The sequence below is a fragment of the Leptosomus discolor genome, chromosome 11 (assembly GCF_034619465.1).
Source record: "Leptosomus discolor isolate bLepDis1 chromosome 11, bLepDis1.hap2, whole genome shotgun sequence".
Lineage (NCBI taxonomy): Eukaryota > Metazoa > Chordata > Aves > Leptosomiformes > Leptosomidae > Leptosomus > Leptosomus discolor.
The window spans coordinates 260,352-280,539 of NC_141401.1; the positions used below are offsets into that span (position 1 = coordinate 260,352).

Below are 20,188 nucleotides of genomic sequence, written 5' to 3' on the forward strand. Positions count from 1 at the left end.
GGGCTTGAAATCCAGCAAAAAATTGCACACCGTAAATAATTTGTGCTATAGTCTTGGGCATCTTGCTTTAACTCCCTGGCTTAAGTTTTCCAAGGTGGCAGGCATGCATGATTCCACTTTTAAGTGCTCAGCTTGAAATAACCTTCCATACTGTTTCTGCAGTGGGCAGACACTCAAAATTTTTTAAAGCAGGTCTTAAAATATCTGTGGGCAGCTTCCAAAAAACAGCCAACAGAGACAATCATCACCCTAGTAAATGTGGGTATTTCTCTTCATTTCACAGTCAGTCCAGTAAGCATAAGCTGTTCACCAGGTTCAGAGTGTTCACTAGGGGTGTGCAAAGATGATGAGGGGATGACTAAATGCTGATTAAGTAACTACATGATGATTAAATAACTGCAAATATCTCTATTTAATTGTAGAATTGCAGAATCATTGAGGTTGGAAGGGCACTTGAGAGGTCTGCGGCCCAACCTCCTGCACAGAGTAGGGTCAGCACTGAATTTACAGGGTTGCTCAGGGCTTTGTCCAGTGGGATCTTGAAAACTTTATAGGACGTCTCTGAACCTCTGCCCCAATCCTAATTATCTTAGCTAGGTGTACTATAGCTTTCCTCAGAGGCTTTAAACTCTCTGTTGGCACTCGTTGCCAACATAGCTATGCTGCTTCGGTTTTTGATAAGCCCTATTTCCACTGATCATGATCTGCCAGATGTTTGGAATGTCTTCATCTGAGTGAATGTACAATTGCTGCAGGAATGGCTGGTTGATATTTTCACAGTTGACACAGTTGTTGCTGTAACTACATTATCAAATCTGCCCACCTTCATTTATTTTAGGCTGATTGTTCTCAATTATTTCTGATATCCATTTATTTGGACACTAACTAGTCAAGTAAGGGCTGTCTAAGCAAGAGAACACAGTGTAAAGGAGTGTACTAATCTCATTCCAGATACTTAGGAAGTCTGAGGTTTAATGCTTCTTTGTTCAGAGTATGTTCGGCATAGCTCTAAGGAGCCTTGAAAATTTTATCGACCTTAGTTGTTCTTATTAATCATGTAGCATGTCCCCAGACACATGCATCAGAGATGGAGTCATGACTTTCAAAATAGGCCCCAGGAAAGAAAATGAGTCTGAATAAAAGAGGAAGTCCTATGGCACTAAAACTGCACAAAGTGCTGGCTGATCAGTCAGTAGCCAGTGAGCGAGGATAAGTTCAGACAATGATGCTTAGCATTGGAAAGGGTATCTCAGGGTTAGAGCTCACAAATCAAAAAGAAACTGCTACTTTTCAGCCCAAGCCAGGGACTGATATCTCAGGTTAAATAGGAAAAGTAAGGAAAGAGGACAAGGAGGTTCCTGCTTTCGTTTTCTTTCCTGAGGTCTTGTTACTGTGCACTCCCAATGTAACAGGAAGCATAACAGCCCATCAACATTAAGAATTTCAAAAGAGGGCAGAACATAGCCCCATGCATCTCTTTGCAACGGGCTTTTGGACTATTTAATCTATCCCCAGTGTTTCCTGTCAGTAAAGTGCTCATGGTGTCTTCAGTGTTTCTACATTGACTACTTTTTTTTTTTTAAGTGCTGAATTGATCTCAGAGCTCTATTTGACCTTTATTTATCTGTGCTTGTCTCGTTAGGTCACCCAGATTCTTAGCAACACTGATTCAGATATCAAGGCCTCTCTCACTGTGTCGTGCTTGGGAGAAGGAGACTGGAGCAACCTTGGGCATCCTCGATTTCAGGAAATTATTAATCTGAAGCTGAATCCTGATCCAGTTCTGCCAGAAATGGATGGGGTGTCTGAGTTTGCAGAATACGTCTCTGAGACAGTTGACGTGCCATCTCCATTTGATCTCCTGGAGCCACCCACCTCAGGGGGCTTTCTGAAGCTTTCTAAACCCTGCTGCTACATATTCCCTGGGGGAAGAGGTGATTCTGCTCTTTTTGCTGTCAATGGGTTTAACATACTTGTGGACGGTGGCTCTGACAGGAAATCCTGCTTCTGGAAGCTGGTGAGGCACCTGGATAGAATTGACTCAATCCTGCTCACCCACATAGGTGCAGACAACCTACCTGGCATCAATGGGCTGCTGCAGAGGAAAGTTGCTGAGCAAGAGGAGGAACAATCCCAGGGCTCTACCAACTACAGTGACTGGATGAAGAACCTAATTTCTCCTGAGCTAGGGGTGGTTTTTTTTAATGTTCCTGAAAAACTGAAGATGCCTGAATCATCCATGAAAGTAAAGAGGAGCATCGAAGAAGCTTGTCTGACACTGCAGTATCTCAACAGACTAGGCATTAAATCAGAGCCTCTCTACAGGGTGGTGAGCAGTACCATTGAACCTATCACACTTTTCCACAAAATGGGAGTAGGTAAGCTAGACATGTATATACTGAATCCTGTCAAGGACAGTAAAGAAATGCAATTTCTAATGCAAAAATGGGCTGGTAATAGTAAAGCAAAGACTGGCATAATTCTCGCAAGTGGGAAGGAAGGTGAAATTTCTGTTCCCTATCTCACATCCATCACAGCCCTAGTGGTGTGGCTTCCAGCCAGCCCAACAGAGAAAATTGTAAGGGTTTTGTTTCCTGGAAATGCTCCTCAAAATAAGATCCTGGAAGGTCTTGAGAAGCTCAAGCACCTGGATTTTCTGAGGTATCCAGTGGCTACTCAGAAAGATATCACTTCTGGAATACCCCCACCTGTGCTGAAGCAGACCAAAATTAAACAAAGAACTGACAGTAAAGAGAGTCTTAAATCTTCCCCCAAGCCATCTGTAACAAAGCAAGCTAAGAAGGAAGAGGCAGTTGAGGACGGGATTAAGGAGGTAAAAACAGAAGTCATAAAGGATGCTAAAATTGAGAAAAAGGTTAAAGAACACTCAGAGAAAATTCCTGAGAAACCTGTTAAACATGAAAAGATAAAGACAGAAACAAGTGATGTTCTTAAAGCTGAGAAAAGAAAACTGGCAAAAGACAAGGTTGGAAAAAAGCATCTCAAAGAGAAAGTGTCCAAACTGGAGGAGAAGAAAGACAAAGAAAAGAAAGAGATTAAGAAGGAGAAAAAGGACTTAAAAAAAGATGATGGAAAGAAAGAGGAAAAAAAAGATTCAAAGAAAGAGGATAAAAAGAAAGAAACCAAACCAGAGCCCAAAAAAATTTCTAAACCAGACTTAAAACCATTTACCCCAGAAGTAAGAAAAACATTATACAAGGCAAAAGTTCCAGGCAGACTGAAAACTGAAAAGATCAAAGCCAAACCTGAAAAAGAAGTACCTGCTGACCTGAAGACATCACCAATGGAGAAGGCACCTGTACAGGTGGAGCCAGGAGAGACTTCCATAGCTGAACAGAGGTTAGTCCTGTCTTCACCAGAAGATCTTACAAAGGACTTTGAGGAGCTGAAGCACGAGGAGAAAGGGGCCTTGCAGGTGACTCAAGAAATGTCTGATATTGAGGTTAGTGATAAGATTATGAGAGTACCTGAAACAGAGATAAAAGACTCTGCTGACATCATTACTCAGAGTTGCCTTGAAGTGGATCTAATTTTGAAAACAAACATTCCTGATCAGGGCATAACTAGTACTGATAAGGAAAAAGAATCATCAGCAGAGGAAAAGACAGTCCATCATCTAGAACTGAGAGCAGGTCATGCTGCAAAAATAGAGGATGAAAGAGGAAGAATAGATGAAAATCATGACCTGAGATACTGCAAGGGAAAAGCTGAACAGGACAAGGAAGTTCAGCTGTTTCCAGACAAAGAACAGGTATCATCACAGATGGACCTCCTAGCAAAGGGTGTTTGGGCATCAGCATTCAGAGAGGAAGAAAGGGAGGAAGAGGAGAAAATCTCTTTGGACAGAAAACAGAGGGAAGCAGAAACAAAGACTTGTGAAAAGTATATTGAGGGGGCAGAGGCACAGGAAGAGGGTGAGAAGGAAAAGAGAGAAGATGTGATAGAAAAGGCAGAACTGGAAGAAAAGGAAGAACAGATGAAGGCAGAGGGGAAGGTGGAAAAGAACAGAGACTTCTATGAGCTGAGTCAGGATGAGAGGGAGGACAAGATATTTACCACTACAGAAAAGGAAAAAGAATTTAGTGACATGGGTGAGAAAAACAAGTTACTTGGAAAGGACATAGCAAAGGAAGAGTCAAATCTGAGCAGTCTGCCAGCCCCACCAGGAGCAACAGCAGAACATGTTTCATATATCCAAGATGAAACTATCCCAGGCTACTCAGAAACAGAGCAGACCATTTCTGATGAAGAAATACATGATGAACAGGAAGAGAGGATCCCACACTTGAAATATGATGTCAACGCCTATGACATTTCTGTTCCTGACCACCCAGGCTCTTTTGAAGCAATACATGGAATACAGGCCATGCCTACTGCTGACCTTTCAGCCAAGGGCTATGCTGGCCAGGAGTCTGAAATCCTGGCATATCCTACAAACATTGTGGCAGCACCCCTAGCTGAGGAGGAACACATATCCTCTGCTACCTCCATTACAGAATGTGATAAGCTTTCATCTTTTGCAACTTCAGTAGCAGAAGATCAATCTGTTGCATCTATAACAGCACCACAAACAGAAGAGACTGGGAAAAGCTCTTTACTCCTAGACACAGTAAACAGCATGCCCTCCTCTCGGACCGAAGCAACCCAAGGTCTCGACTATGTTCCCTCCGCTGGCACAATCTCTCCCACATCATCATTGGAGGAAGACAAATGTTTTAAATCTCCACCCCCTGAAGATTTCCATGCGCTAGCAGAAGGAGAGAGAAAAATGGAAGCTCAAAAAAAGGATCTTCATGAAGAGGCAGAAGATGAAGAGGAAGAAGATGATGGGACTCCAAATATTGAAATGCCTGAGAAACTCAGAGGGCATTACAATGCCCCCATGCTTGCTCATCAAGGATGTCCTGATAATGTGTTAATCAGTGTTCCCACAGAAGTGATGCAAGCTTCTGGTCTGCCCTTATCCACTGAAGAAACACCGTTTTCCCAGGTTGACTCTGCAGAGGCTGAAGAACGATGCATGAGTCCTGATGACAGTACAGTCAAAATGGCCTCTCCCACCCCATCTGGCCCCACTAGTGCAGGACACACACCTTTCCACCAGTCTCCAGTGGAGGAAAAACTAGAAACAGTAGATTCAGATCTATTTGAAAAACAAACAGATGCTGCTGCCAAGAAATTGGAAGGCCAAGCTTTTGTTGCAGGGAAGGGAGCCAAGGCTGAACCTCTCAGAGAAGACGAGGTATCTGCAGCTAAATACAGACATGAAAAAGAAGTGCCTGGAGCTGTACAGCACAAGCTGGTCTTGGGCAGTGACATTCCAGTGTCTCCTGGGGAGGAGGTGCAGGAAGAACCAGTGGGGAAGGAGGAGCTGCTCTGGCTCTCCTACCACAAGCAGGACACAGTGGTGATAGGGGAGGAGGAGGAGCGTCCCATGCTGCCCCATCCCAGCACAGATGTGTTTCTGGTGCCAGAAAAAGAGCAAGGAACTAAAACCATGACAGAAAGTTTAACGGGATTTTCAGAACACTTGTCCTTTGAGCCATTCTCTACCACAGATACTTCTCTAGGAAATGTGGATCCTCCACATTTCACAAGCCAAAGCAAATCTGAAAGTGACAAATCTTCACAATTTTCACCAGATGACACCAAATCACTTTCTTTTACAGAAGAAAATATTGATAAAGAAAAATCCTCAGATATTTCCGTTAAGGGAGTGACTACTGAAGAAAGAAAACTGCTGTATTTCACAGGCGACACCTCAGAAGAAGAAAAATCTTCTCATATTTCCATTAAAGACATTTCTCCAGAAGAGACCAAATCCATTTCTCTTACTGAGAGTCCCAGCAAGGAAGTCTCTTCAGACTCTTTTGTTAAAGGAATTTCTCCAGAAGACATGAAATCTCTTAGTTTCACGGAAGAGATAACTGCAAAAGAAAAAACTATGTCTGACTTCACTGACAAATTCCCTTCAGAAGCTGTGAAGTCCATGGATTTCACAGATCAGAGCCCAGCTACATATGAAAAATTACTGAAAATTTCTGCCAAAGAACTCACGAAAGAAGAGTCAAAATGTTTTCCTTGCCCAGAAAGTAGCTTAGTTCAAGACATGTCACCCAGAGATACTTCAACTGAAGAAATGTCTCCAGATGACAGCAGTTTATTTTCTGCAGCAGAAAAGGACCCATTTAGGGGAAGAACTGCAGGCTTGGACTCTCAGGAAGTATCTCCAGATGCAAAGGGCTTACACTTTACCGACTCTAGCCCAGCTGAAGATAAAACATTTTCACACATTTCTGCTGAGGGTGTAAAATCTTGCAGGTTCAAGGAAGCTCAAGAAGAAAAATCTCCAGAAATGGAAGACTTTTACATGAAAGATTTAAGTTACGAGAAGAAAGTGTGGTTTCCAGAAGAGGTGGAAGAGATCCCTGCTCAGGGAACGCGTCAGAGATATGATAAAGAGAGAGAGAGCACATTCTTGGATGAGGTACCAGAATATGAAGCAAAATCCCTTCCTAAAATGGGAGAGGACAAGATCCTGTCTGCTGCAGTGCCTGGCAGTCACACCTGGAGAAGTGCAGAAAGTGAAGCATGGGGCTCTGTGCATGGGTATCTTCAGGAAGGAAGAGAGACTGTAAGAGGAAGGCAGTTACTGAATGAGGAGGATGAGGATCTTCGTCCTGATGAAGACAAACCTGTGCTACTTCAAGCAGAAGCAGAATGTTTAAAGTTGGAGTCATGTGATTACAAAGATGCACAGAGGAGTGCCAAACCTACATCAGAAACAAAGAAAGTGGAAGTAATTCCTGCTGACATCGCTCTCCCAGAAAGAACACAAATGGAAAGTTCTCCTCTGTCTTCTCGTTCCGTTTCTGGTGAGGAAAATCAGGCCAAAGCATTAACTGGAAACGAAAGGCAAGAATTGTTGTTGACATCTAAACAAGATTACTCCTACTTAGATGATGAGGAGAAGGCTGTCCTAGATATCTATGCAAAGTCACTAGACCAAGCACTGACAGCATCTCCCCTGTCTGTAACAGCTACCGCTCTGGAAAAGGAGATTGACACAACACCAGAAACAGAAGGGCCCTACAGGTTAGATCAGTGCAAGCCACCTTCACAGGAGGAAGTCCCATCGAAGGACACAGAGAAGAAATCAGACATCAGTGGTTTGTCTTGGGAAATAGACTGTAAATACAAGTCAGACAGAAGACAAGAGGATGACTGCAAGTCCACTGAGGCTCTTTATGACTCTACAGGAAGAAAAGAGCAGATGCTAGCAGCATCTACTCTGTTACAATCTACAGGACCAGCAGAATATGAATATACATCAGTGTCTCCAGAAGAAAGTGCTGCAGTGTCAGGGCAGCGTGCACCCTCCCCTGTAGGACAAGGCCCTTGTCAAAAAAGCAGTGCTGCCATGGGCCATGCTGGGGCTCTAGGTTCTGCCAGCCAAATGGCATATCCTCCAGAGATCTATTCCAGGAGCTCCCCTGAGTCTTATTCCTATGAGGCAGGGGTCTGCAGACCCAGAGGTGATGACAGTTCTTCAGGACAAGAGCAAGAAGAAAGAGAACCGACTCCCTACCCTGATGAAAGAAGTTTCAAGTATGCTGACATCTATGAGAAGATAATTGTGTCTGGAATTGGACCCTCCCCCTTCACACCCAAGGGTGCAGACAGTCCAGGTCACACTGACAAGGTGCCAGGAGCAGCACTGATCTCTCAAAAAGGTCAAAGTTTTCACGTGTCTGCAAAGGAAGAAGAGTCCTGCCTTTATACCTCTGCTGAGAAGGAGTTGTCATCTCCAGCATCCCCTAAAGATAAAGGAGATTCAGCCTTTGACTATACAGATGTCCACGAAAGATACTTGCCCTTGTCTGAAACAGATAAGCCTAGGATATCTGAAGGGCAGGAAAAACAGAAGGTGTCTTCTGCTTTGCCAGGAGAACTGGACTCTGAACTGCACCCGTCATCTGCAAGCACATCATTTGCCCCTCGAACAGACATGACTGACACGTTTTACCAAGAAAAATCAGCTGCCTATATTGATGCTGCTTGTTCAGATGAGAACATCATTTTGTCTAGCCAGGAGCAGATGTCTCTGTCCCTGAAATCTGAAAGCCCAAATCCCAAAGATACATACTATGAGAAAGCAGGTCGAGGGGAAGAAAGCATGAGTGACTCAGAGTTAGAAAAGGGCGCAAAGGAGAAGTCCGAAAAGGAATCTAAACTGCACAGCCCTCTTGAAGCTGCAGGCACAGTCTATGCGCACGTGGCAATGGACAAGTTTCACGTACCAGAACCCCTTCAGCAAAGCAAGCGTCAGGCGTCCATCTCACCCAGTTCTACTGCCTCTTCACCCTCTGATCCAGAGTGGAAAGAGGAATATGGAAGTAGGAAAACTGTATCAGCCACTGTTGTGGGGACATATGTTGCTGGTTACAGTGACCTGCCAGACATAAGCAGAGATGAGCAGGTTTCAGAAATGTGCCGTGTAAGACAAGATTCTTCACAAAAGAGAGAAGTTGCTGAAAAATCCACAGAGGACTCACATTTCTGTGTCACAGATTATCCAAGTGCAGCAGTGGTCTCAGAGTGCCAAGAGCAAGCCACACACTTGAAATCTGCTTCTGGGAAACAGGAGGAGGCATACCAAAAGGGCCCAACGTTAGAGGGCAGAGTGATGGAGAGCGCTTCTGGATTTGAATGCTCCCTGCTAGGAAAGAGTGAAACATCCAGTAAGTTCAGACATGAGCAAACCTTAGCAAGCCATTTCGGGGATATATCTCTTCCTTTAAAGGCTCCTTGTGCTTTGCTTTCAGACCAGGGGAAGAAAGATGAGTACTTGGAGGTTTCTGAGAAAATCAGCAGCCTTGACTCATCTTTTACTAAATTCTCACCACTGAGTCCATATGAAGAAGATAAGTTGTTCTCCAAAGCTGTGGAAAAAGAATCTGTGCCCCAACAGCAGCTGAAAGATGACTCTTCCAGCCTGTCAGAGGAACCTTCATCTGAAGCTACCACTCCTGTGATACCGACTGCAGCAGAAAGCTTCTACTCCCATATGCTTTCCACATACACGGGTGCAGGAGCAGAACCAGGTACCAGGAGTCTTTGGGATGTGTCTCCACAGATTCCAGATAACGCTGTGAAAACACATACAGCTGAAACCAAAGACTTTGTGTTTGCTGAAGAACATGGTTCTCTTTTCACAAGTGGCATGGGTGACAGCATTTCACCATGCAGAAGGGAGTGCCAGAGTTCACAGGCCACACCGTTCTCTGCAGAGAAACAACGACAACCCTGTGTAAGCAGTCCAGAGCAGAAGGCACCATTTGCAGAACAGCTGATGACACTGACATCTCTTCCTGATGTGTTGACATCATTTCCTCATCATCACCATGAAGATGAAACCACAGCCAATGGTCCAACAGAGGTGAGCACCAGTCTGCAAGCTTTCCAAAGTACATACCATGCAGCAGAGGCAAAAGATGAAAAAACTTGTCCCGATTCTGACGGCAGTTTTTCTCCGTGCGCAGGCAAAGAGGACACAGAGAGGCAAAGCCGTCCTTCCTCTCTGATGTCCCCTGAACACAGTTTCCAGCCCTTTTTCCCAGATGTGCAGAGGGGTGGAAAAACAGAGGACCATGGAGATGCTTCCCATGAGATGGAGCCACATTTAGGAGGCAGTTTTGATTGTGGACAGAAATTTTCCTCGTGTGAATACAAGCACAGGAAGGGGGAGCTCTCTCCCTCATTCATCAACCCGAGCCCTCACGAGCTCTCTGAAGATAGTGACCTCTCACAGGAGGATGGTCATCCTTCAGTGCAAGGAAGACCACCCCACACTGGTAGTAGCCCCATGCAAAGTGCCACAGTGGAGGAAACCCCTCCAACATCAGTGAGTGATTCTGGAACCTCCCAGTCAGACTCGGATGTCCCGCCTGAGACAGAAGAATGTCCATCCATCACAGCAGATGCCAACATGGACTCAGATGAGGATGCCGATTTCCTCCCAGTGGACAAAGCTGTTGGGAATGCTCATCATGCCAGTTCTAGGTCCAGCCATGATCCTCAGCCTGTTCCAATGGTAGATCCCCATCCCCATCCTCCTCACCCTGACGTCTGCATGGTAGACCCTGATATGTTGGTAAATGAGCAAAGCATGAGCAGAACTGATAAAATTTCCAAGAAAGACATAAAAGAAAAGAACAAAGGTGTGAGGAAGCCTTTGAGCAAGCCCAAATCTTCCTCGCCTGCCCGGAAAGTAGATGTGAAAGGGAAACGATCACCCACTCCTGTGAAACAGCCATCGGACAAATCTCCAAAATCTGTTACTGCAAAAAAAGAAAGAGATGGAGGAGAGAAGCCCAAACCACGTGGTGCGCTGGTGCAGCCTACTCACACAGAGGATGAGTTATCCCGGAGTAGTCACAGCAACCCTGGCAAGAGCCTTGTTAATGGCATCAAAACAAACCCAGGTAAGAAATTCTTCCTTAAGCATGCATTTTCTCTTTAGGTCCAACACAGAGAGAAAAAAGCACCGAGTTAAATGTAGCAGAACAGAGAACAAGACTTCCCAGTCAGGCATAAAAAGTTATAAGCAGTGATAAGGTAGAGAGGTTGTCACACAAATCACTTCTTAAAAAGATCAAATCCTCAAGGAAAACTCTCAACCTCCGTAGAGCCAAATGCAACCACCTCTGAAGAGAGACAGAGCTGTGAGACCTAGTTCAGAACTTTATAGGCCAAGATTCAGTTTCACCCAGGGGCTACATCTGTGGAGGGTCAGTTGGTATTTAGAGGTGGGTGCTGTCAAGTGCCAGAAATTGAAGGACAAAATACGTGTGTGTTTTAAAAAGAGGTGGCAACCTCTCAGCCTGTGAGTGGGATTGTGCTGGACTGAGATAAATCTGTCACTTCGAATAGCAGGACACTGCTGTGGTCGGATATGTCTTTCCTCTGAAATGTTAAGCAGAGATGGGATCATAACGGCTCCCACATCTGAGTACCACTCACAGGGCATTGAATAGGCAGTCCGACTGTTGGAAACTAAGGTCTTCTCTTTTTCCTAAATAAAGGTGTGAAACAGGGCACAGCCTCAAATGTCTGTACAGCCTGTGGACTCTTGCTGAGTGTTCATACAGGGACCAGTGCTCTACTGGTATCCTACCAGGTGATGTCAGTACTAGGTGACAGAGTATTGCATCGTCGCTGTGTCTGTGTTGAGACCCCGTAGTGGCAGGCACTTTACAGAGGGAGAGCAAATACTAATCCTTTGCTCCAGGTCATTGGTGCTGAGTGTAAGACAAGAGCCAGAAGGTGGGCAGGGCCAGGGAGAAATCTGAAACATGGCTGGTGTGCTGTGGTCTCTGCAGATGCCTGTTGCAGACATGGTGGCAAAGAGAGGGTGTAGTGGGGGAAGGTTTGCAGAGGTGCTACAGTGAGCTCCTCTTGAGTGAGAGCAGCTGAAGGGGAAGACCTGAAAAGAGCCCTTCTGTGTGTGTGTGTTTTGCAAATGCAGCTCAGGTGAGACAAACTGGTGTCACTGACAGCAAGGGCGATGGACAGGCCGAGCGGTTGGTGAAGGGACTGCTCAGCGTAGTGGGGAGTGAGAGGAAAGCAGTGGATGGAGCAGTGAGGTGGTCACAGTGCCGGGCCGGGGAGGGCTCTGCGAAGGAATGTGGGCTGAAGAGGGACTGAGCCAGCTGGCGTTCGTGAACAGCCGACAAGCAAATAGGGTCTGTATCAAGAGAGCCTGCACCAGGGTATTAGCAGAGTGTCTGTACAGAACAGTCATGTCTTAGAGGCGCTGCACAGAAAGGACTGGCACAATGCAGTGCCTGGATACGCGAGTCTGAAAGGAGGGTTGAGACAGAGATACAGGATGTAGCGGTTGTGCACAGAGCGGTGCTGTGAGTTGCCAGATCAAACTTGGGATGAGGACTAGACATCCGTAAGGCTGGATGAGGCAGGCAGGGATATTTTGTTTGCATAGCAGCTAGGCAGCACAATGAGTTGTCCCTGCTAGTAGTTAGTGGCTTTTTGCTCACAGAAGAGACCACCCAGAGATAGTTTCACAGAGAGCAGGAGGGAGAGAAGGGACAGTCCTTCTATGGGGGGGTGTGTGTGTGTGTGTGTATATATATGCATATATATTGCTGAGTATTACAGCTGTTGTTTGACCATTTCTTATCTCATAAATGTAAGCAGCAGCAAATGAAGAAAAGAGGTACAAAAGGTTGATAAGAAAGAGCAATACAGCCCTTGGAATAGCAGCGATTCACAGGAACAGCAGAAGGCCAGAATGGAGCTTCCAGAAAGACTACCGTAATGCCCTAGGATAGCATATAAAGGCCATCAGAACTGGTTTCTTTATCAAATGTAGGTTATTAAACAACAAAAAATAGGACTAAATATCGATTGGGACGACAGCTCCACAGAAGCTAATAATGGAGATTTTTGATTCCCTTCCCCAGGAAAGGCCTCTGAGCCTAAAGCCTTCCAGTCCCCCCCCCAAAGAACAGCAGAACTCCCTTTCCCTGACAAGAGCTGTGGCAGCACTGGCCCCAGTCACCTCTGAGCAGCAGAGCCTGGATAAATCTTAACTTTGTTGCTACAGCTGCAGGGAAATATCTTTCTGCAATTCAAGTCCTTCAGTGTTAATTTGAGTGTTTGTCTGTCCCAGAAGGGTTTTGATAGCCTCTGTTTTCTTTTTTCCAAAGCTTCCAATAGTCCTAAGAGTAGTTTGCCCGTGCCCGTGGGTCCACCTGTCTATGTGGACCTGGCATACATCCCCAACCATTGCAGCGGAAAGAACACAGATCCAGAGTTCTTCAAGCGGGTTCGAGCATCATATTACGTTGTGAGTGGGAATGATGCAGCCAATGGAGAGCCAAGCCGTGCAGTGTTGGATGCGCTACTGGAGGGGAAGTCTCAGTGGGGGGACAACCTGCAGGTAGGTCATGGAAATGCCAAGGAGTGTGTGTGTGATGCTCCTTGTGACACAAGTGCTGGGGAGAAAGTGTGTGTCACAAACATACCCGGAGGGAGTACACTAAGAGGAGGCAAATGGTACTGGGCATGTCCTGCTCTGCAGTCTTAAAGAGTAACTGTTTGTACCCGTGAGGAGGAGGACACCCGCAAAATGGCGTGAGTGGAAGCAGGAAGGTCCTCCTTTCTACATCCTTCTGAGGGGAGGAAGCATTTAGAGATCATACACTCCTCCTTACCTGCTGCAAGATGAGCCGATCCACAAGTGAAAACAAGGACCATCACAGTGAATTTTCATCAGTGTCCCACATCCAGTGACATTTGTTGATAGCCTTGCTGGAGATCTTTCTGATAGCAGCTTTTTATTAGTGCTTTTAAACCAGAGTGCTCTTACATATAGTTCTTGCTTAGTCAGGTTTGCAGGACATCCTAGGTGGGCACTCTTTCTGAAGACAGGTACAAGAAAGTGCATATGTTCTTCCAGATGAGGTAGTCTCAGATCTCAGGATCCCCGAGTTGCACATTGGGTCAATAGGCACATAAAGTCTAATATCAGGCCATCAACAGTGACACGTTCAGCATTGTTCCTTTTCACACTGAGGATTCTTTCTGAGGCTGTTTCTGGAGCTCCACAGAGAGATGCTCTCCCCTGCAGTGCAGCCATTTTCATCATTATGGTGTTAGTACTGCCAGTTCGTGGCCAGCTCAGAGCGCTAGTGTGCTGGTGCTGCATAAAATAAAGCACCAGCTCTGTTGTGGAGAACCTGACATCTGAAAGACATTAAATAGAACAAGCAGTACCAAGGGTACAGTGTTCCAAAATCAATGGGAAATTTTAGCCTCAGCTCCTATGGGCATTGTTTGTCACTGCAGTTGTTCTCAGACAATCATCCCTGCTGCTTTCTTTTCCCAGGTGACATTGATCCCAACACATGATACTGAGGTGACACGAGAATGGTACCAGCAGACCCATGAGAAACAGCAGGAGCTAAACATCATGGTACTGGCAAGCAGCAGCACTGTTGTGATGCAGGATGAATCTTTTCCAGCCTGTAAGATCGAATTCTAAATCTCCACACTTTGCGTTCATCCATTGATTCTCCAATCACCGATGCAACATCAGAGACATACATCCAGTTCTTCTCTGGTTTAGTCCTCTACGTGGTTCCCATTTGTCAGGCAATCGGGTATCCATCTAGCTCAGCACTGGATGCCATGAGAAAGAAGTGCAGGGCTCTGTAATATTCTGGACTGAGCTAAGAGTTTGTGCAAGAGCAGTTGCAGGCCAGGGGCACTTTTACTTTCCCTGCTTTATTCTGCTGCCTGTACAGTTTCTGTATACTATCTTGGCTGCCTTGCTGCTGTGAGAGCTTGTTCTACTCTCTTCCTGGCTGCCTTGCCATTTAACTTGTAGCACCATGAACCTCATCTTTTTGGTGAGGGCTGAAGTGCTGCTGCTGCATGTAGACAGTGCATGGGGGGCAGGCGGGGGCAGAGAAGAAAACTAATTTGCGAAGAAAATGCACCTAGGAGATGAGGGAAGGTGAAACTCTCCAACTGTAACATGTCAGCGAGGGTCGTTCTTCCATCTCCCATCCTGAACATACAGGTGGTGTTCTGAGCAAGGGGACCTGTACTCCAACTAGGCAGGACCACCGCTTGCCAGGTCTGCAGGTTTCTGTCCCAAGCATTTGGTTGTGGCATCCTGCAACACCTGCTCGCTGTGCTCAAGGAGCTGGGATGAAGGAGACGTTTGCTTGGGGGTGGCAATGGGAGGGGAGGGTTCAGCCAGTTGTTCTTTGCTACAAAGAGCATATTCCTAACCTGCTAACTAGAGCTTTGCACACAGAGTGTCCAACTTACTCCTGCACATCAGCGGTGTGACAGCAGGAGGCACAGAGGGGCTGTTGCCTGAACAGTCACACAAAAAGTACCCAAACGCACAACTACAGCCCCCTCTAAAGCAGAAGGGCTGAAACAAGCCTGGCCGTTGTTGGCCTAAAATGTACGAGAAACCTCCCTGTCCCTGTAAACCAAAGGCTTTCTTGAGGATTGCAGTGAGGCAGCTGTGGGACCTGCATGCTGTACTGAGAGAGGCGAGCGCCTGGCCAGCGTAGCTGATGTGTGCCAGCTCTGCAAGCAGCAGCAGTTTCCTCGCTGCCAGCGGCCCAGGCCTCTGAGCTGTGTTCAGGGTTTTTGTTGTCCTGCTATGTGTCCAGGGTGTGGGGAATAGAACCTGTGGGGTGAGGAAAGAGAACCCCTTCCAAAAACGCTTGGGGGAAGTCGTTTAGTTGGCGCAGTTGCTTTTAGTTCCTCCACACCCATGGCAGGGACCTGCAGACTCGGTGCCAGTATAGATGAGGGGCTGTCAAAACTGTCCTGTGCACACCTGGCAGCTCACAGCCCATTGCTCGCACCCCTGCTGTGGGTGCCTGTCCTTGCTCTCTGGCCATCCTGGCAGAAGTGCAGGTGTGTGCCGTGAGTGCATCGCCCAGAGCCTCCTGGGCATGTAGCGCCACTCCAGCTGTGGGGCTCCCAGCCCCTGCCAGGAGAGCAGCTCCAGGAGTGCGAGTGCTCGGATGCCCTGAGCCTGCAGCACCAACGAGCCTCTGCCACATCTGAGAGCACCGCAGGAGGGTCTTATCACAAAGATGGCTTTCATCTTCCTGTAAGACAAAAGAGAGTGGCAGTAGGGTGTGCTCTGGGCAAGGAGAGATGAGATAAAGTAATGCTGCAAGGCTTGACATACGACTCAAAGGTATTTCCATCTGCTGTGTCACCCACTGTGCTTGGCCCTGAGCCGAGGTCTGACTCCATAATAAGCATCCTAGGACCCTGTGTTGTGCTTGCCTGGGACACTTCAGTCTCAGTGCTAGTTTTCTGGCAGCTGACATAAAGAAAACGCTACTTAGAAACTGGCTCCTAGGACTAAAATGGAGTTTCTAGGGAAATGGTTTGTTTTGCATTTAATTTATATATTTATTTTTTGATGTTAAACTTCATTTTGTGTGGATTTAATATTTTAATTTATACTTGTTAACATGACACCATGTGCTCTTAGTGTCAGTTCAGAGGTTTCTCAGTACAAATACTTCGATGCTGCACTTTCAACAACATAAAAAGACCATAGAGGACTTGCCGGCAGCAAAAGGGGTGTCTGCTTGCAGGCTGCAAGGCTGTGTCTAAAACCCAGCAGCTGCAGGACAAAGCCTTAGCAGACCCTCCCTTAGGAGCAGCCAGCCCTGTTGACACAGCCCTTGTTAGGAGCATGTGAGCTTACTCGGGGATTTGGCAAATCCCTGCCCCGTGCTGTATTCGTTTTAACCGTGGAACCGCGCTGTGTCTGCCAGAAGAATAAATGTCATTGTAACCTGACGGGGTCAGCATCCAAGAATGTTGGTTATGGCAAGCAACTGCAGGCACTGACACACCTGCTCCTGCTCCTCCGGCTGCTGCTGGGGCTTGCTTCAGTGCTTTGGGGAGAGCCCGGCTCACAGCGATGGGACTGGCTGCCAGCCAGTGCAGGCACAGGATGCCAGACACTGGAGGAACAAATGTGGCCCTCCTTGACGGGCTCCTTGGATCCCTAAGCGTGGCTACGTGTAAAAGCTAATGCACTAACTTTAGGTAGACCCACACATGAATGTTTTCTCAATTTTAAACTTGAAGCAATTCTGACTAGGCAGTAGTAATAGCGAGGCTTTGCAAGGTGCCTGCATCCTCCAGGCAGGAGTGCAGTCATTGGCATGTGTTCCAGAGAAAACACCTGCCCTCCACATGCTGTGCTCCTGCCCTCTGCAGCTATGCTGCTTGGACAGCTTTATCCTACGCCAGTTCAATTCCCTCTCCTCAAGGCTCCACACCTTTTTTTTAGTCTGTCCTGCCTTCAGCTTCCCTCCCTCCTTCTCCTTCCCCTTGTCCTCCCTCCCCACCCCCCCCCGCAACCCCACCTCCGTCTTAAAAAAAAACTACAGGGAAAAAGACTTGTAAAAATGCCAATTTGTAAAGAGGCTGACCCTGCTTAGTCTGCAGGAGCCAGCAGAACCGAGCCAGAGGTAATACTATAAAGAGAAACAGTTAAACTCTGCTTTTGCTTGTTTCTGCATGTGGGCAACAATGCGTAATCTTCCTGTCTGTAATAGGTACAAAATACTATTTTAAACCTATAATTAAAAAAAGTGAACGTCTTAACTGTATTGAAATGGCAACTTGTGCTCCTAGCTTCTTCTATGCTAAATGTTTTAAGAACAGAGCCCTGATTCTTTTCTTCAGCATCATGTTTCTATTTCAATTTAGTTCCTTGAGTTCTGTCCTTTTGCCCATTTCCATGTGAAACACTCTGTAACTAACTGCTGTCAAGAGAGGAGCCCAACACATTAATAATAAAGCCACATTAATTGCGAACAAGAACACTTCCAGCGGTTTCAAACTGTTCTTTGAGCGAGTCCCTGCTGTAGGCCGGCGGCAGACAGACCCTGCTTGCTGTACCTTCCCTCCATGCTGGCCAGCCCCCGCCCAGCCCAGCTCAGGCCAGCCCCGGCTTTCCCGCTGACACCACTCTCACTGGCACCCGCTAAAACTTCCTGTGGCCCCGGGGAAGGGACACGGACATCAGGGGCTTAGACCCCACCTGGGACCCCCACCCCTCCGGCCGTGCCCCAGCAGGGTGATTTACAGCTCCAGCTACCTCCCCTCCGGAGGACGTCGGGCCTTTGCAGAGCTGGACGAGGGCCCAGGCGGGGACGCAGCCCCCGATGCTCCAGTCTGGCGCCCGGCACAGCCCTGTCCTGCGGCGCTGCAGCTCCTCGCCGTTTCTGAATCGCGCTCTCCATTGGGACCTCTGCCGGCCCCTGCACTTCTTGGGAAGGGCAGCTCTGGCCAGCACTGCTGGCATGCCTTGACCTGGGACCGTCTGCGGTCCTGCGGGGACGGCAGACCCCCGCAGTGCTCGGCCAGGCGCCTGCTGCCAGGCAGGCAGTGCAGCTGCAGGAGGGGCTCAGCTCCGGGGCTGCGGCCAGCCAGGCACCGGTGGGGCATCCCACGCGGCCGGTCCCCACTGCAGCAGTGGGCCTTTGTACCTCTGCAGAACCCCAAACCGACCTCTGAAAGGGAAGTCATTTTATTTCAGCTCTTTAAGCTACTTGGCAGAAAACGAGGACAGCAGCCTTCTCCTCTGCCTGTGCTGGACCACAATCAGGAGGGGCTGGTGCTGAGTCAGCTCTGCTCTTGCCTGGGTGGCCTCAGGAGGAAACACACTGGCACAGCTGAATGCAAGGGAAAAGGAAAGCAGGTACTGGGGTACGACCCTCAGAAGAGAGGCCATTGTGGCCACGGAGTGTACCACAGCTTGTACAGCATGTGATGGAGAGCTCCGGGCAGCTGCCAAAGCTGTTACTGACAGGGAGGAACCACAAACCATCGGCATAAACCAGGAACTATTTCCACAGCTGCTTTCCAGCTAAACAAGCACACGGATACGGCCATGCTCCTGCTAACTGAGAGGCTGTGACTGTACATACATTTCCCAAAAGCGTACAGTGTCGGGAGCCTGAGGACCTGTTCAATACCATCCCACAGAGCAGAGCTCTTCAGCCAGCTGTTGAGACAGACCATGTAGGCTCTGGTGAACACATCTACTGCAAGCTGTTCTGCAGGGGAAGGGAGGCAAAAATTAGGTTACCGTAGCGAAAAACACAAGCAGCAGCATGCAGGGAAGTGGTCTAAGTCACATAAGCACGTTCTGAGGAAGCAATGCTCCCCCAGCAACAAGCAGGAGTACCCTGAGGCTGGGAAGCTTTCAAGTGCTCCTGAGCCATGGATAGAAGCATCAGTGTCGATCCACAGGCAAGTGTCTACAAGGAGGAACTGGATCAGCCCAGATCTTCAAAGCAGGCCTTGGCTTTGCCAGGGCTACAGTTCAGTGACAAATTGGGCTGACCTCAACTCAAAAAGAAAAGGCCAGCAGCAATCCCTCACACTCCTGGGCCTATTGTTCCCCTTATGGCCAGATACAGAACAGGCATCAGCTGGGCAGCACTGGAGCCAACAGCCCTGGACCACAGAGGAGGTGGGGCGGGGGTGGGGGGGGGTGGGGGGGGGTGGGGGGGATGGGACTCACACCAAGGAGAGAAACCTCTCAGCTCTCAGCTCTCATCTGCTGGTCAGATGCATCCATCTCTTGGGGGGGGTAAGGGTTAGTAGTTCATGGGGAAGTGGCACAGCTCTGAGAAACCAGCAGAATGAATAACCAAAAGACAGGTCCTGATAAGACAATGCCATGGCCCTCCCTTAATCAGCTCCTCCAGTATTTGAAAACTGATGAGCCAGAGGAGGGTCTAAAGCAATGGCAGCAACATTGAGTTTGGTCTTGTTTCAATGATCGGGGCTACCTGGACCTTGCCACCCCAAAAGCCTGTGTATGCTGTACAGCCTGATGGTTTCTCCAGCTCCAAGGACTTTGCTTGTACATGCTGACTGACAGAGGACCTGTCACTTTCCACAGCCTACACACGACCTTGCCATGCTCCAGCTCGGTGGTGCAGACAGCTGGTGTGTCCTGCCTGTTCTGCCACACACCCTGGACCCATTTCTCTGTGCTGCTTTCCCATTGCATACAGTGACAACAATTCAGGAAGTGTTTTTGTTTAGCTGCATCTGCCAGGGATTTGGCAAGCCTGATCCAAACTATCCCAGCTACTGTAGGCAAACTTTGTAGCTACACCCAGCCAGAGAGAGAGAACACCATGCAGCAGCCATTTGTGCGTATCACCACTTGTGGAGCCCAAAAGCATTTGAAAGTGCAGCTTATGCACCAGCATAGATTTGGGGAGCCAGAAGTGGCTTTGGCAAGGTTAAGCCAAAAATTGTGCAATTGTCCTTTTCTTTTTTTCCCCTGCTTTGTGACTCACAGCACTTCTTTACACCACCCTTCTGTCTGGAAAGGGCTTTGCCATTAATCGCTGCTGCTGCTAAGCCAAGAAAAACATGGCACAGACACTGCGTAAGAGCAGAGAGTCAGTGCTCAGATTTCACAAAACACTCTGCAGGTGTTCATTTGGAAGAGTCAGAGCATCATGAAAGCCCACAAACTTCTCAACAGAGGCAGCTGTTAAGCAGCTTTTTTGAAATAAAGGGCACCATCCCTTCTTGGCTTACCTATCAAAGCGAGCAG

At 47.6% G+C, this 20,188-nt stretch overlaps 1 protein-coding gene across 1 annotated transcript in view; it reads left to right on the forward strand.

The window, feature by feature from the left end:
• The window catches only part of MAP1A (microtubule associated protein 1A), a 62,441-nt gene extending 48,355 nt beyond the window's left edge, over nt 1-14,086 (forward strand). The window contains exons 5-7 of the mRNA XM_086471591.1: nt 1,643-10,505; nt 12,750-12,982; nt 13,931-14,086. Coding sequence (XP_086327717.1) covers nt 1,643-10,505; nt 12,750-12,982; nt 13,931-14,086 — 9,252 coding nt within the window. The remainder of the gene's footprint in view (nt 1-1,642; nt 10,506-12,749; nt 12,983-13,930) is intronic.
• Nucleotides 14,087-20,188: the final 6,102 nt, after the last annotated feature.